The 17,072-nt window shown below is 55.3% G+C and overlaps 1 protein-coding gene across 1 annotated transcript; it reads right to left on the bottom strand.

The window, feature by feature from the left end:
- Positions 1-256: 256 nt before the first annotated feature.
- On the bottom strand, positions 257-11,142 carry DMKN (dermokine). Its single transcript, XM_067019668.1, has 13 exons — positions 10,710-11,142; positions 10,069-10,124; positions 9,533-9,585; positions 8,321-8,366; positions 6,540-6,594; positions 6,372-6,493; positions 6,127-6,174; positions 3,247-3,303; positions 2,862-2,909; positions 2,333-2,404; positions 1,288-1,311; positions 1,132-1,179; positions 257-568 (listed from the first exon to the last, which is right to left on the bottom strand). The coding sequence occupies exons 1-12, from the start codon at positions 11,089-11,091 to the stop codon at positions 1,132-1,134; spliced, it is 1,011 nt and encodes a 336-aa protein (XP_066875769.1). The 5' UTR covers positions 11,092-11,142; the 3' UTR covers positions 257-568.
- Between the last annotated feature and the right edge of the window lie 5,930 nt (positions 11,143-17,072).

Raw genomic sequence — 17,072 nt, 5'->3', positions numbered from 1 at the left:
CAGGCCAGTGGAACATCCGTGACCGCTCCAAGTGCAGTAGGCCTGCTAGTCACATGGAAATTGGGCAGAGATGATTTTTCACAGATGGAGAAACCCAGGCCCGGTGAGATCCGCTAGCTACTTCTTGCCAGGACCTCCCAGTCTTCTCTCTCTCGGCCCAGGAAGAAGGCGAGTTACCTGTCCCTGAACCTCCCTCTTCTCTCCTCCCTGATCCAGGCCATCAGTGTGGTATTAAAGAATAAAATTTGCCAAAGTCTTAGGGAAACAAGACTCATGTTTTATTTCCACAGAGAAAGTCTAAAGGAGGACGCGCCTCCTGAATTTCTGTCACGGTGACTTCAGGTCACAAAATGGAGCAGGTGAAGCAATGGCCGGTGTACCCACTGAGGCTGATTGATGGTCAAGGAGACACCACAGTGGGTGGGAGAAAACAAAGGACAGACAGACAGGTCCCCAACCTAGAAAAAGCAGGTGTTAGCACCCAGACCAAGAGCTGGGGGAGGGGCACAGTCAGGTCCCTTGATGACTGATGGTTTGCAGGGCTTCCGTCGCGGTTGGAAGTGATTTTCTAGAAGACAAGCAAAGAGAAAATGGTAGAACACGGCCACTCCTAGAGCTGCTGAAACCAGGCATCCTCTCACCCAGCTTCTGCGCCCACAGTTCCCTCGTGTCCTGCCTGTGTCACCTGCGGTCCCCTCACTTTAACTCCTCCCTAAAACAAATATTACCTCTTTCCCACCAGCGACTCACGTCTTCCTGCCTCTGAACCTTTAAACCCGAAAGGCTCACCTCACTATAGTGCCCCCCACCCCGCCGCCCCCGTACAATGCACAATGCCTATCCGGTTCCCGCTCCTTAACCTAGCCTGCCTTGCTGTTCTCTGGCCCTGCCTGGCCCTGCCTCCGTCAGGCCACCACCCAGCACTCCGAGGGTGTTCCGAGTGTTCGAGGTTATTTTCTCATGAGTCTTTCTCCACACCCCACACTGGGGTCTCCTCCTCCTTAATACCTTTAGTGTGTCCACCCAGAGCAAAGGGAGTGCCAAGGCCCCAGCTCCCCCCACCCCCACGCTCCCCGCGGCCTGTGCCTCAGCTCCTGGCTGCAGCCTTGCACTGCTCGCTCTAACACTCACCTACCAAAACTGCACCCACTGCAGCAGGTCAGGTCGCGCCCGGGAAGCCTGCAGGACGAGGAGAATGTCCGAGTGGACAAAGCACCATCCCCGGCACACCCTCTGGCCTCAGACCCCTTCTCTCACCAGCCGGACTTTCTCTGCCCCAGTACTTACCGAGGAAGAGATCGTGACTCCCTCCTGTAAAGAGAAGATCAGAGGAGGTGAGGCGAGGACCTCAGTGTCCTCTCTGTACTCGACCATGTCCTTAGGGCTCAGGAAGGGCCCATGGCGGGGACAGGCTCAGACCAGGATCGCCCCAAAGGTCCTTTGGTCTGATTGTGGCCCTTCAGCCACAGCAGATTTCTCACCCTGAGTGCAGTTTACCCAAGATGATATTGACTATGGGCCCTGAGCACACACTGATCAAGGGGGTGAAGGGAGGAAAGGTAGGTCTCCCTCTGCCTGCTGGGAGATAGAAATTGGCCACGAGAGGGGCAGAGGTGGATAGCCACAGGTCGTGTTGACTACATCTTCACCTCCTTCAGCCAGCAGCTAGTTTCTGATCTCTCAGTAGAAGTCCTCTCCCCAAGGGCAGGGGCTTTATTACTCCGAGAGATGGAGGGAAATACTGCCTGTTTGTTTGTTTGTTTGTTTTTAACCAGCCTAATTAGTATGTAGCACATTCATTTACTGAATTTATCAGATTGTTTTCTTTGCACCCGAATAAAACAGAATCCTCAAATTGTTTTTCCTGTTATCTCCTTTGTGAAAGGAAGCATTTATTTTCCCACCAACCAAGAGTTTCTGCGCTGGCCTCCTCTCCCCAAGAAAGGTCAGCAGTTAAAGAGGTGGAGAGCAGACAAAGGAAACCTGTCTGTCCGTTTTGCAGTGTATCATGTGATTTTTTTTTTTTTTTTTGGAGCCTTATATTCCTCATTGAGAGGATCTTGGGTCCCAGTTTTCTCCATGGCAGGTGGTGCACCCACGGCTCCCCTAGAACCTTTTCTAAGTGAGTGGGTGTGAACCTTCTACCCTTCTCTTCCAAACTGCTCTCAGGGAGCTGGAGTCCCCCTGCACAGGGGTGAGGAGACATGACTATCAAAGTGAACAGGATTCGGCCTCAGCTAGCCTACCCAGAGGACCTTGGCAGTGAAAGCCTCCCCACCTCGCCCCCTGGCAGACCCGATGCAGTGGGAGTCAGGAAGGTTGCAAGCCTTACCTTAGTGGGGATCGTGGCTGAGTGCTGCCCTCCAGTGGCAGTAGGGTGTATCTGCTGGTTATAATCGTAGTTCTGCGGAAGGAAGCAGGGGGCCGGAGAGAAGGGATGAAGGCCCTGGCTGGACCTTTCTCAAAGCCCCTGCCTCCTCCCCTCCTTGTGTCATGTGTTTTCTTCTACAGAATCTCCTTCAGCCAGAGCCCACGCCCTCACCTTGCTTTATAGACAGTGGCTGGCTTCACGATCTTGCGCCTGTGGGAGGCCCTAACCCTCGACCTCGGCCTTGATCCCAGGGAGGACCTCCCACCCTGTTCCTTCCTTCAGTGACTCACAGCTTCCCTCTCCCACCCCACCTCCACTCATGAGGCGTTGCACAAAGGGAGGAAAGTGGGAAGGGAGGGAGGCACCCCCCCCTCAGCAGGGATGGGGAGGAACCGGAAGAGCATCTGCAAGCCACCGCCCAGGGCCCAGAACCCCGTGTCCTCAGAGCTGAGCTTCCCGACCCTGAAATGAGGGGTTCCACTGCCCTTACCTTAAAAATCGCTTTCCAGTTCAAGAAAGGAATGTTGCGTATGAAGTTCTGGAGGGAGAAGGAGAGATGAGCAGGCCACGAGGAAAGAGAATGCCAAGGGTGGAGGGGGGCAGGGAAAGTTTCAAGATCACGTTCAAGAACAGGTTTTGGCGGCTGGGTGTAGTTTGGGGTTAGATAAAGATAAACCTACAGGAGACTGAGCGTGTTAGCATTTCTGATGGCATCGGTGATAACACTTGGGTGAGATTACCTATCTCAAAAGTGAGAAGAGGGGGAGTTTTGTGACAGGTAGGCTGGAGGGAGGCGTAGCTGCCTTAAGGGAGGGAGGGGAAAGGGACAGGATGACCAGGATCCTCAGTTCTTCAAAGAGGGAGAATTCTCCTACCTCCCAGAGTTGACGGAAGCAGAGGAGGATGCCAGTGCGGGGGTCTGGGACTCGGCCCTGTGGATAAGTGTGGGGAACAGGTGAGCAGGGCGTCTGACCCCTGCTCACCTAAGCCCCTGCTCCTGCGACCACCATTCCTCAGCCTACAGGATTCACTGTGACTAAGGTCCAGGAGGAGCTGGGTGTCTTTAGGGACACCAGAAACCTGTTTCTGGAAACAAGGAGAGAGAAGCTAGGTCTCTGGAGCCACTAACCACCCCTCCGTTACATACACAGCACACGACACCATTCTTCTCTAGCCCCGTTTCCCCCCAGCCTCAGGCAGAGCACAGCTGTAGCAAAACCTCAGGACCAGAACCTGCCCCTGACATTCCCACCTTTTCACCTGCCATGCCACCTCCAGCCCATCTCCCAAACCTGTAGGGCTGAAGTCTCCCCTTCCTAACCCCTCCTGGAACAACAGTGGAGATGTAAGAAAGGATCAGAGACCAGGAGTGTGGGACAGCTAATATTTATTTCAAGGACAAGGGTTGAGATTGGAGGGGAGATACTGGTGTTTTAAGAATGGGGGGTAGGCTTCCCTGGTCAGGGGGGCTTCCCTGGTGGCGCAGTGGTTAAGAATCCGCCTGCCAATGCAGGGGACACGGGTTCGAGCCCTGGTCTGAGAAGATCCCACATGCTGCGGAGCAAGTAAGCCCGTGCACCACAACTACTGAGCCTGTGCTCTAGAGCCCGCTCGCCACAACAACTGAGCCCGCGTGCCACAACTACTGAAGCCCGCACGCCTAAAGCCTGTGCTCTGCAACAAGAGAAGCTACCGCAATGAGAAGCCTGTGCACCGCAACAAAGAGTAACCCCCGCTCGCCGCAACTAGAGAAAGCCTGCGTGCAGCAACGAAGACTCAACGCAGCCAAAAAAAAAAATTAAAAGTAAATAAAAATTTTTAAAAAGAGAGACTGGGTGGGGGCCCCCATCCATCTGGAGGTCACGGGGTGTGAAAGCTCCTCTGGTCCTGGGCAAAGAAATAAGTTCTAAGGGGGAGCTCAAGGACTAGGAATTCAGGGACTAGTGGACCAAGGCAAGGGTGGATTGGACCCCTGCTCCGGAAATCTGCAGGGACCTCTTGGCCCACGGCTGTCATCGGGGCAAGTCCAGAGAGTCCAGCTTGGGCTTGAAACCCACCCCACCCCCATACTTGCCAGGAACGTTTGATCCCCCCTCCTTACTCCTCACCCTGGCTGAAGTCCTCGGCTGCCTCATCTCCCCTCCCTCCGCCATGAAGGAGCTGGGGACTCTCCCTCCTCTTCTCTGCCCACCTCTGTCCTGCCCCTTTCCTAGTAGATCCGAACCTCGGGGGAGCCACCCCAAATGAAGGCTGCCTGATTGCAAGCACTCCCCTTACTGCCACCCCCGGATGTGCAAAAACGTTTGGCTGTCAGTCCTCTGGCCCTCTGGGACGTATCTGTGTGTGCCCTGGTTCTCCCATCAGACCCTAAGTGCCCCATGCTCAGGGGCCTGTTCTCCCCGTGGTCCATGGTAGGGAGTCTCACCCCTACCAGAGACAGCTCTCTACGAAACAGTCTGTTTTGTTCATTTTGTTCAAACACGACTCCGCTGTAGCTGGGAGCTGCTGCATCTCCTTTCACTTCCCACCTTGTTGCCAGAAAGTGACGTTCCGTTCCTGAGGGCTGTCCCTTTGCCTCCCCGCCTGCCACCAACCCTCTCCCTCACAAGTTCTGGAGGGCAGGGGTCCTAGTCTGCCTTCTTCTACGTGAAAGGTCAGAAACTACACTGCTCACAGGAGCCAGGCGGGTGGCTAGAAGAACTGCAAATGCGCGGTAGGGAGTGTGACCACGGGAGAGCAAGTCCCCACGGCAAGGAGCAGCTGCCTCTCGGCTCGAGGCTCTCGCAGGCCGTAGAAAGAGGGGCCCAGGGTTGCCATACTGTTTTCGTTTTTGTTTTCTGTACGCGGGCCTCTCACTGCTGCGGCCTCTCCCGTTGCGGAGCACAGGCTCCGGACGCGCAGGCGCAGCGGCCATGGCTCACGGGCCCAGCCGCTCCGCGGCACGTGGGATCTTCCCGGACCGGGGCACGAACCCGCGTCCCCTGCATCGGCAGGCGGACTCTCAAGCACTGCGCCACCAGGGAAGCCCTGCCATACTGTTTTTAAAAAATGAGTCAAACAATCAGTGGACCGCAGATTGCAGCTTCTGCCTTTGGTATTTGGATTGTTTGTTTGTCCTTCACCTCTCCTCCCAGTCCACACCCTCTGCTCTGGAGGTACACCTGCTATTCTGGTGTCAAATCAGCCTGGCCAGGGCTTCTTCCCCTGCAAGAGGAAGGGGTGGGTGGGGAGGAAGGAGGAGCAGGTTCTGGGCCCCAAGCGTCTCCTAAGATTACATATGTGCAGGGCCCAGACGGATGGCACCGTCATGCTCTCGGCGTATTCGCTTCCTTTTCCCATCTCTCTTGGCATCAGTCCTCAGGTGGTCTTTTAGCTTCGCCTGATGATTCAGTCCATCCCCTACCTCTGCCTCTGCTTCCTCTCTGGTTCCTGAGGATTAGGCTGACTGACTCTCCCCTTAGCCTTTTGGTGTCAAAGGGGAAACTGAGGTTCAGACCAGTTCAGGTCTGCACGTTGAGACATGAGAGAGGCCCATTCCCTCCTCGTCCTTCACTCCCAGCTGCTTCCAAATTCTCCCTCTCTTTTCAGGTCTCTGCTGTCCTTCCTCCTTGTTTTCATCTTTTCTTTTTAAAGCACTGGCTGGAATGCTCTCTTTGTGACCATCATTGCTCCCTGGCTCACCAAGCAGGAGTTTAGCTTTCTTCTCCATATCCTTCTCCCACAAAGATCACAACGAACGGCCTTCCAGCCCTTACCTTGTTGATGGCGTCCCAGTTACTGAAACCCAGCATGGATTTTAAATTCTGCAGAGAAAAGAAAGGAGAATGACCAAATTGGGTCATAATGTAATGGGCTCAGGGCCCCAGGACGAGAGAGGTCAAGGGCCACTGCTGACAGTCATTATAGAAAGAAGACTTCAGCCTGCCTTCAGCCTGTGGGACCAAGGGACAAAGGTTTGATTTTTCCAAAGGAGAGAGCAGAGCACTCTTGTCGAACTCACCTTCCAGAAAGTGTCAAAGTTGAAGAGCCCAGAAGACCTCCGAGAGATGGGATGAGAGTAAGAGCCCACACTGTGAGCACGAGGCAGGACCTGGAGACATGGGTGTCGGGGGGAGGCAGGGGCTGCTTGATACCATGGCCCCGGCCCAAGGAGGAGTGATGTCCTCACTCACCAAGGTGTTGGTTCCATTGACAGCTTCCCCTCCCCCGCTAGACCCTTGCCCCTGGGTGGGGAAAAGGGAACTGATGGTCAAGGCTTTACGTCCTGTGGCGCATGCCACCTGTCATCCCGCTCCCGGCCCCCTCTTCTCCGCCTCTGGTCAAGCCACCTTCTCCTCTTCTCAACACAGTACCTAAGAGCCCCACCTCCAGAAAGCCTTCCTGGACTGCCTCGCTACTTGCTCAGCAGAATAACCCCACCCAGTCCCTTGAATCATGTCCATATTCTTGCTCCCCCCTATGTCCTGCCCCCCCCCTCCAAACACCGCTAGTAGCCAATATGTAGTCCCACTGTGCACGGGGCACTGCGCCTCCACCCGCCACTTTCCCACGTGGAGATGCCTCCACTTTACAGACGGAGACACTGAAACGTAGAGCTGTCCAACAGCTTTTCGCAGCATCTGTCTCCGTGTCAGACTCCAGTGTTGGGACTCTGAACCACCTTGATGTGATTACGACGCAGAAAGCTCTGCAGTAACTGAGGGGGGTGAACAAGTTAGGCTTTGCTGTCCCCGTTTTACCCAAGAGGGAGCCTGGGCTCAGAGAGGTCAATCGACTTGCCTGGTGACACACAGATGACAGCTGGAGTCTGAACCCCCATCTTCTGAATCCAAGTTCACTGCCTTTCCACTTGTCAACCCTGCCTTCTTAAACATGGTTTAAAAAAATATCCCCTTGACTATTCTGTCGTTTTTGTCTGTTTTTCCACCCCACTATATATTGAAGACTTTGGTGTGTATAAAACTAGAAATAGAATTACAAACTGGGAGAGGGTTTCTTAAAACCAGTCTTCCCATGAAAGGTTAGTATCCCTGATATGCAAGGAGCTCTCCCGAGAGCCTTCCAGGGTAGCACCACCAGCCCACGCCTCCTCCTCCTCCCGGTTGGGCGTGTTCCTCGCCCTGTGGGCCCCACTCACCCCCGGGGCACGGGCTGGCAGCCTCGCCAGGGTGCCTGTTAGAAACCGGAATCTCAGCCCCACCCCAGCCCTGCTGAATCAGAACGTGCATTTTCACAAGACCTCTAGGTGATTCCTGTGCGCCTTAGCCAACCAACACTTTGTCTGTCAGCACAGCAGTTGCTGACCGAGAGGCAGATTTCCCGAATAACTAGGAGGGAAATGTACGCTCTCAAAACACCGTTTCCAAACGCCTTCAAGGAAGTCACCAAATACTGTTTACCGGCGGGAATAGGACACTTGAAACAATCATGTTTCTAAAAGGATTGGTTTTCATACGATTTTTCACAGCCCCATCTGTGGTATAAAGTGAGGTATACCATGTAAGGATCTGCAATTAATTATTCCTTCGGAGCTGGTTAGTGGTTTTAGGAGCATGTGTTTGGTTTCTTCCCTCTAGATTGTAAATTCCCCAGAGAGGGGGTTGGGACCAGAGCTGGCGTTAGGAGGGGGGCCGGAGGGGGGCTTCTCGCGCTCCATCGAGGAGCGCGCACAGCTGCCCTGATGAACTGCGGTCACTGCAAGTTCGGCTCTCGCCTGACCCCCACATTCCGCGGACACGTGGACTTCACTGCGCGGATCGTCGCGCGGTGGGAGAGACAAAGAGAAACTCTCCGTTCCCACGAAGACACCTAGTCCAGCCCCCAGACTGCAGCATTTTAACCCCGTGGCTGGTCCCGGTCCACCGACCCTGCCCATCCCTCAACGCCTCTTCTTTTCCTTCCCACGGTTCGGGGCGGATCTGCACAGGCACGCGCTCGCCAGACGCTCACCTCGGGTTTGTTCCCACCACTTCCACCCCTGCTACCCGAGGAGGAGCTGGTTTTGTGTCCCAGCAAGGGAAAGCGAGAGTCCACGTGGGGGCTCCAAAGGGCTCGGAAGGGCCCAAATCGTTCCCCAAATAGGAAGGCATCCCATAACAGGCATTATGATATTTTAACGCCCTCCCCAAGCTCCGCCCTGTCCCATCTTCAGTCCGTCAGTCACGAAGGGAAGTTATTCGGGGCACGGAGAAGGGTAGGTGTGGCCACGTGTATTTGGAAATGTGGGGCGATTGGGGGCTTCTGAGCTGTTGCCATCCATCCTCCACTTCATTCCAGGGGTGGAAAAGCCACTGGAGACCAACTTCATAAGAGCCGTGACCCTGGCACCCTGGGGCTCCTTCGGCCCTCCTCCTGCCTCTCCTCACCCCTCACCCTCTCCTGGAACCTAGAAAGGGGAAGGGACCCCTAGAATCCTTACCCGGGAGTAGCCGCCTGGATCAAAATTTCTAGAATTTTCTAAGGGTCAGTTGTAGGTGCGGTGGGGTGGCTGGGGGGGGGGGGAAGCAGGTAGTACAAGGAGCAGTAAATTAACACTTGGCTTGTTCTTGCCTGAGACCTTTCCCAGACCCCCAAGGAAGCCAGCTGTGCCCCCTCTCTGCAGGACCCCTGATGGGAGTTCCACCCCAAGCCGGCTGCCAGGTAGAGGTCCCCTCCTGGCCCTCTCACCCCTCACGTAGGGACACTGCATTTGTTAGCGTCTACACCTCAGCTCTGTAAATGTCCTTAAGTTTCCACGTGCGGTCCTGCCCGCATCCTCCTGGGAGCTTCCCAAACAAGCGCCATGTTCCTGTGCCCACCTCTCTGGCGGCATCCACTACCCCAGCTCTAGTCCGATTCGCCAAGTGGCCATGCCTGCAGAACTAGAGGTTAGACAGGAGACAGAGCACCCCCAGCATCACGGGGTGGATGACGAGGGCCTAGAGGAAGCGCAGTAGGCAGGGCACCCCTTCTGGAAATTAGAGGCCACGTGTAAGCAGCACTTCCTGGTGAGGCTGGGAAGGTGGGGAACAGAAACTGAGGGAGCCCAGGAGGACAACTCCAGGGACGCCACCTAGCCTGGGGCTGGCAGCTTTCCGGGAGACCTCGGACTGGGTTTCCTCGGCAGGAACCACCAGGGGCCCCACCTCTGCCTTCAGCAAAGGAGAACTTACCCCGTGGGGCCCAGAACTGCCACCGCTGCTGCCACCGCTGCTGCTGCCATTACCGCTGCTTCCCTGAGGGTCAGGAAGAGACCCGAGTGAGCTCTAAAGATGAGGACACCAAGATTGCTTTCCTCCCTCCCCGGCCTCCCCTGCTCAGGAATATTTCCCGCCCAGTCTGGGGGCAGCAGAGTTTCTGCAGAATGCCTCAGGCTGTCCTGTCCTCTGACCCCAGAGTTGCTAGAGCTCCCCCCTGAGCCAGATGGCGGGCGGTGGGTGCATTGCAGAGGGACGGGGACTGGGGAGGTTTGAGACTTCGGTCAAAGCCATCCCCACAGGCCAGGCTCTCCTGCTTCCTGGCTTGGCTTTCTTTCCCATCGCGTCTCTCCTCCATGCCCATGGCACTCTTCCAAGCCTCCTCCCCAAACCCATCTCTCCCCCGTCCGATCTGCCTCTTCCCCCGACCCCTCCCCTGCCCACCTTTCTTTCCCCTTTGTCTCTCCCACTTTCTATCGCTCTCATGCAGACACCTCTTCTTCTCCAGACTCTTCCTCTTACCTCCGCATTTGGGTTGGCGCTGCCTCTCCCTGAGCCATAAGGAGGGTGGGCCACAGCTGCCCGCAGGGGTGGTGAGACTGAGTACGGGATGGGGAAGGACACGGGGTGGGGGGGGAAACGCCAAAAGTGTGGGCTTGGGGGGAGGGAGGTGGCAGGCATCAGGGCCAGGGTGATTACCTTACCTGAGTGTTGGTCCCCGGGTTGAATGCCCCTCCATGGCCTCCGTGGCCCCAGGAGCCTCCCTGAGAGTTGGTCCCCAAGCTGCCACCTGAGCCTTCAGAATACACATGGTCCCAGGGAATCCCTGGACCTCCAGGACTGCCTGGAGAGCCAGAGGTGCCATGGCCTCCAGATGGAGGCTGGCCACTGGTTCCCTGCAAGAACAACACGGCTGCACTGAGTGTATGTGACCACCTCACTCTGGGATGCGGTAGGACAGGCAGGGCAACTCAGATAGAGGAGCCACACGGGGAAGCAGGTGGAGAGAGACCTCAGGGTGGTGGGGGAGGGATGCCTAACATGGAAGGGAAACTGGCCCGGCCAGCCACCAATAAGGGAGCCATTCCTGCTACTAACTGCTTCCCGGGACTCTCAACCCAGCTGCCCACAGCCACCCATTTCCACACCCGGCTTCCAGCCACTCACCAAAGCACCGCTGTCGCCAGGCGTCGCCTGCCGGGAGCTGTGGACGGCATCCACTCCATGCTGAATGACATTCTCGGCCTGTGTGCCAGCCTCACTCCCAGTGTTTCCGAGAGCATGGGCCGCTTCCTCAACCCCACGGGCGACAGCGTCCCCCAGCCCGGGGCCCGGGGCCTCCTTGACTGCAGAACCCGCTGCCTCTCCATCCCCTCCGCCAGTGGCCTCCCCGACTCCGTGCTTGATGGCCTCTCCCACCCTGTGTCCAGTGGCCTCCATGGCCCCGCCTCCGGCGCTCTCCCCTCCACCCAGCAGTGGGCCAGCCTCCCCACCTCCCAGGCACAGCACCAGCAGGAGGCAGGCCAGAGACCCCTGTAGCTTCATCTCTGCCTCCTTCCTTCTCTCCTGTCTTCTTCCCACCCAAGTTTACTCGCTTGCCCCTTCTCTTTCGCTGCGTCTGCGAGCCCTCCTCCCTTCTCTCCTTCCTTCTGACTTCTCGTTCTCCCTTCCTCTAGGTCTGCAGCCTTCTCTCTCCTTTCCCAGATGGCCCTGTCTTCCCACAGCCTTCCTCCCCGCCGCTACTCCTTATACTGTAGCTTGGAAGAAGGTGGCAGGGCTGGGCAGCCCAGAGTCCCTCCCTGCAGTGACTCAGGCCCAGCCACCCATAGGTGAGCGGCAATGGTGAGTCTGAGAGCCTGTGTCGAAACAGAGAGGAGTCCGTGCATCAGGGAGGGAGGGGGAGAAATGGGGTGAGACCGGTGCCCGAGTGTGCCCATTTCCCAGCCTCAGGAGTCTGGGGCGCAGGGTAGGGGGTGGGGGGCATCTGAGGAGATAGGCTGGTAGTGTCTCCTCGAGGTGGCGGGGTGGGGCGGACTTAGGAGAGAGGAATCAGGCAGGACCTCATCAGGGGGGCGAGGGTAGGGAGCCCAGCGGGATCGGACCCACCCTAGGTGGAAGCCAGCGTGGGTTGGGGACGCCAGAATGAGCGGCAGGTGTCCTTCCTCAGCCTTCGTCTCCGTTTCCATCGGCCTTTGTCTCTCCCATCTCTCTCCCCTCCCACACTGCCACCTAAAGGTGACTGCCTCACACTTCTGCAACTTCCAGCCACAGAGAGCCTGGGGCCCGGGAGGCCGCCCTCCGTGGGGACATCAGGCGTCTGTCGGGGAAGGAAGTGGCCGCGACCCCGAGAGGGGTCATCGGGGCGTCTCAGTTAGCATCCCAGCTGCTCTGGGCTGAGAAAGCTGGGTGTGGGGCAGGGGAGCTGGGCAGGCGGGCCACCCCCAGGGAATGAGGGGGCGGGGGCGGGGGAGACCTAGGGAGGGAGCTGCTGACCCAGGCATCCATCCTGTTTACCAGGCCTGGTGGGGGCACCTGTGTGAGCTCACGGCCTGCCGTGAGGGCTGGGGCTACACCAGCGCACCCCACTGCTGCCCCCAGCCCCTCCCACAGGGAGGAGGGGTCAGCACAGGGACAGGAGCCCCCGCTCAGCCAGTGGCCCTCTCCCCTGGGCCCAGCTCAGGATGCAGAACTCGGGCAGCCTCCCGAGGTCTCATCGCTGCTCAGCGAGCGAGGCTGCTTCTCCACTCCCAGGAACCCCAGGTCCTCCCACTTGGCACTGCCTTGTATCGCTGGGGCTCATTGCCGAGGTAGGAGGGGCCGGTTTCTATCTGCCTTTCTCAGCATCTCTCCGTCAGTCTCTCGCTCCACCCCAACACCTTCACCCCAATTTGTTAATCCATCACCTCTCACGATGTAAACACAATCCCTGTCTGTCCTCCCGCTGCTCCTTCCTAGCTCCTCGTTATTCCATCGCTGACTCTTTAATGATGGTAATAGTGGTGGGGGTAATAACAATAAAAATCATCATCATCGTTGTAGCTGCAGTTTATCCAGGGCTTTCTATGTGCCCAGCACTGGACTAAGCACTTTAAGGCTCAGACAGCCCTGGGAGAATCGCTCTTATTCTTAGCCTGTCTGCCAGCCTCACTCCCAGTGTTTCCAAGAGCATGGGCCACTTCCTCAACCCCACGGGCGAGAGCGTCCCCCAGCCCGGGGCCCATGGCCTCCCTGACTCCAGAGACTGTTGCCTCTCCATGGGATGACTCGGCGATGAGTCCCAGTGACCCAAGGCAGTGCCAAGTGGGAGGACCTGGGGGTCCTGGGAGTGCAGAAGCAGCCACCACATTTAGGGACAGAGAACTTGGAGCTCAGAGAGGACATGGTGAGTATGCGGTAGAGGCAAAGCTAAGCCCAGCCTGTCTCATTCCTGAGCCTGGCTTCCAGCATATTCTGTCATCTCCGTGTCTCAGACCTTCCCCTGCTTTTCGAAGCCCTCATTCTTCTCTGGATAGAATTAGTTTGGATTTTGCTCTGGGGCAGAGAGCAGGAGGAAATCTGAGGCCTCCGGGGTTTGTGATGGACACCCCAGCCCCCTGAGCCTGCTACTTCCCATTCCAACGGGGCAGGACCCCACAGGGCAGGAGGTGGTGACTCCAAGACTCCTTCCCACACTTCCTTCGTGGGACACCCTTACCATGGTGTAGAGCTGCCCTCTCCCTTCTCTGTTACTAATATTTTTCTTTAAGCCAGCTTACTTTCTTAAGTATATTTTAAGAGAATACTTTATATCACCACTCTTAAGTGGAAAGGCAGGCTCACTGGCCCATAAATAGAAAGAACCAGAAAAACAAAGTGAGAAGCAAACAATCATATTACATTATAGCTGGCGGCAGGTCCTGTACCCTCTTTGTTAAAAAGGGAGATTAGCAAGTATGAGAGAGGGGTTCCAGGCACAACAGCACAGAAATGGAGTCTTCCTCTTTACCTAATCAGAAAGCTTCAAAGAGAATTAAGAAAAGAGTAAATTTCTCACTGTGTGATTCAGACTTATTCAAAGCCATGTTCACGAACCACCTAAATTCTCCCATGCCACCAGCAGTCCCATGTTCTACCTTCTGGGAAAAACTACCCTCAGACATCCCTGGACCTGACGGGTCACCTCAAATCAGTCTTAAGGCATATTCATTAATTATCTGTTGTGAACCAAACAGAAGACTAGGTGCTTTCACATGCATGATCTCATGTAGTCCTCACTATAACCTCGAGAGATAAATATTATTCCCATTTTACAGATAAGGTAACTGAGGCCTAGAGCTGTTAAACAAACATATAAAATCATATACAAGATCATGGTAAAATGGAGCTGTCAGGGCTTCCCTGGTGGCACAGTGGTCAAGAATCCGCCTGCCATTGCAGAGGACATGGGTTTGAGCCCTGGTCCGGGAAGATCCCACATGCCGCGGAGCAACTAAGCCCGTGCGCCACAACTACTGAGCCTGCGCTCTAGAGCCCGCGAGCCACAACTACTGAAGCCCACGCGCCTGGAGCCCGTGCTCCGCAACAAGAGAAGCCACCGCAATGAGAAGCCCGCGCACCGCAGCGAAGACCCAACGCAGCCAAAAATAAATAAATAAAAATGGGGGGAAAAAGTGGAGCTGTCAGAATCTGACCCCGGTAAAGGGGTCAGATTGAACTTGGTAAAGGGGACTTATTTTGAAGTAGCCCCTGCCCCACCCCAGGGTCACGGTGAAGCCTGCAGCCCCTCCAGCAGAGGTTCCCAGCAGGGAGGTGCTCTGGACACGGAGCTGGCCATCACTGCTTACTAGCTGGATGGCCTCCCTCAACTCTCTCCCTTCTCTGAGCCTCAGCTTCATCATGTCTAAGGGGGTAATCGTGGGACCCACCTCGGGGGAGGTTGTGAGGGTGAATGAATCATGTCTGTAAGTGCTTAGCCCAGAGTGAACACCCAATAAAAGATGGCTGTGAGGGTCCCGCCCAGACTCCTCTCCCTGTTCTTGCACAACTGCAGAAACTGCCCTCCTCTCTCTCTCACTCCCTCGCCTGGCTCTCCCTGTCTGACCCAGGTGCCAGGTTCTTGCTCACACTTATTCCAAGGCCTTTCCCAAGTCCGCTCAAGCCAGTAGGCTCAACCCTCTACTAGTCGCCAGACATTTGTACCCGGCCTCGACCCCTCCTCTGGAACCTCTTAGTCTAGGGGGAGAATGGAAATGAAACAGGTAAGTATATAATTACAGCTTGTCACAGCACTGTGAAGACCAGTATTAGCGTGCCATGAGAGAGTAACAGAGGCGTCCCTAGGTTCAGGTTGGGTGAGGTTCGGGGAGGTGGGGCACATAGAGGCATAGAGGCAGGGAGGACGCTCTTAGCAGAGGAAGCAGCCCACCAGGCCTCAAGGCAGGACTGAGCCATGCCGCTTTCACCTTTAAGTTCTGGCTCAGCTCTTCTCTTCCAGAAGCCTCCCAGGATTGACCCCAGCACATACTGATTATCCTATATCTCTTTGGCACTTTCAGGACCCCCAACCAAGCAAGAAAATAGGCGTACAAATAAAATCAATGAAAGCTGTTACTTTCTGAAAGAACAATTCCCTTCTCGGAAGGGACTCCTCCAGTCCAGGTGAAACAATGTCCAGCACAGAGTAGACCCTCAGGAAATGTGTGGTAGGAATGAACGCTTCTGTTTCTTGAAATGCATGAAACAAAGGTCTGCGATTTACTAGGAAATACATCAAAAATGTATCGGTCTGTGGCTAGATGGCTAGGTGTGTGATGAGTGAAAGTGCGATAAAGCAAGCGTGGTCATGTGCTAGTGGTGGAATCTAAGTGGCGGATATGCAGGTCTCCACTGTAAAATTCTTTCATCTTTGCAGTAAAATATTGCCAGGGGAGAGAAGCAACATATGTGATTAAAATGGTGGTATTCTGGGGACTTCCCTGGCGGTCCAGGGGTTAGGACTCAGCGCTTCCACTGCAGGGGGCACGGGTTCAATCCCTGGTCAGGGAACTAAGACCCCGCAAGCCACACAGTGCAGCCAAAAAGGAAAAAAAAAAAAAAAAGGGTAAAAAATAAATTAAAAAACAAAAATAAAACTTAAAAAAAAATGGTGGTATTCTACAGATAAGGATAAACAAGGAGAACATAAAGTGCCAGGAGCATCACCTTTACTGTGCACATCAGGCCCCTCCCCTCCCTGGTGTGTCATTTAGTCCTTATTGATGCATCGCTTTGTATTTGTTTTCATGTTCTGTTTATATACCTCACCTCCCCACGAAGCCTGTAAATTCCCTAAAGGGCGAGAACACTGTCTCTTATGTCTGGTCCCACGGTTGATGGAATTTTGGAGCTGGAAGCCATGTTTGCAGTCCTCTCCTGCAGACACCCTCACCCCTTTATATGGGAGGAAATGGTGGCCCCTGGAGGGGAAGGATGCAGCCTACAGGCGCACGGTTCGGACTGGAATGTAGGTCTCCCAGCACTCAGGCCCGTGCTTGGCAAGTGTTCTAAAGACGTGATAGGCAACTGTGCAAGGTCAGGTTCTGGCAAGAGACAGGCCTGCTGCCTTCTCCTAAGTTGCCCCCAGCAAGTGCCCTGGCCCCTCTGAGCTTTAGTTTCCTCATCCATACAATGCGGATCATAAGGGAACTTCTGCCTTTGGGTTGTGGGAGGCTTAAATGGTTACAGAGTATGAACAGCCCTTCACACAGTACCTGGAAACTACGAAGTGCTCGGTATGCAGTAGTTGCTATCATTACTGGTCCGGGCTTTGAGATGGGTCTCCTGTGTCACTATTCCTGTCCTTGTAAAGAGGCCTCCTGTCATCAGAGTGGCTTACCCCCTGTGCCTTTGGCCCTTGTCCCCAAGAGAGGATCTCCCACATGTACCTCTTTCCTCTCTCCTATTCACTGAGTCTCCTCCTTACTGATATTAAACAGGAGAGAGACCTCTTCGTTTTCAGAATACCCTTGGTGGCTCTTAGGCTGTTTCTCCCTCCACTTATTGTGTGTTCTTAGCCATGTTTCTTAACTTGTGTGAGCCTCCATGTGATTTTCTATAACATGGGGCAACAGCAGTACCTCTTACCTAACTGGATGGTTGGGAGGATTCAGTGAGGTCATGCAGATAAAGCGCAGGGAGCCTCGCATGCCTTGACTGTGCAATACACACAAGTTACTATTGATATTCCTTTGGCGCCACACTCCTGAACGAGGATGCTACCCCCTTGGGCTTCACCAAGGTTCCTGCCACTTTTTCCCTGGTGCTTCTGCCCCCAACTACTGGCCTGGAGGGGTCTTCCCTGCACGAATTTCCTCCCAGTGCCGAGCATGAATTTTGCACTAGTGAAGCATGGCTTGTCCCTGTAATGGCCTCTTCCATCGGATCAGCCTGAAATCTCTAGCTCAACCCATCCTGTGCATCAGACCCCCCAGCTTCTCCGGTGAAGAAGCAAGAGGAGAAAAGACAAGCCTCTCCTCCACGGATCCCTCCTGAGGGAGCACAGTGGACCA

Source organism: Kogia breviceps, chromosome 18, assembly GCF_026419965.1.
Source record: "Kogia breviceps isolate mKogBre1 chromosome 18, mKogBre1 haplotype 1, whole genome shotgun sequence".
Taxonomy (NCBI): Eukaryota; Metazoa; Chordata; class Mammalia; order Artiodactyla; family Physeteridae; genus Kogia; species Kogia breviceps.
The sequence above is the reverse complement of the archived record's forward strand: the minus strand, read 5'-3'. Positions and strand labels throughout refer to the sequence as shown.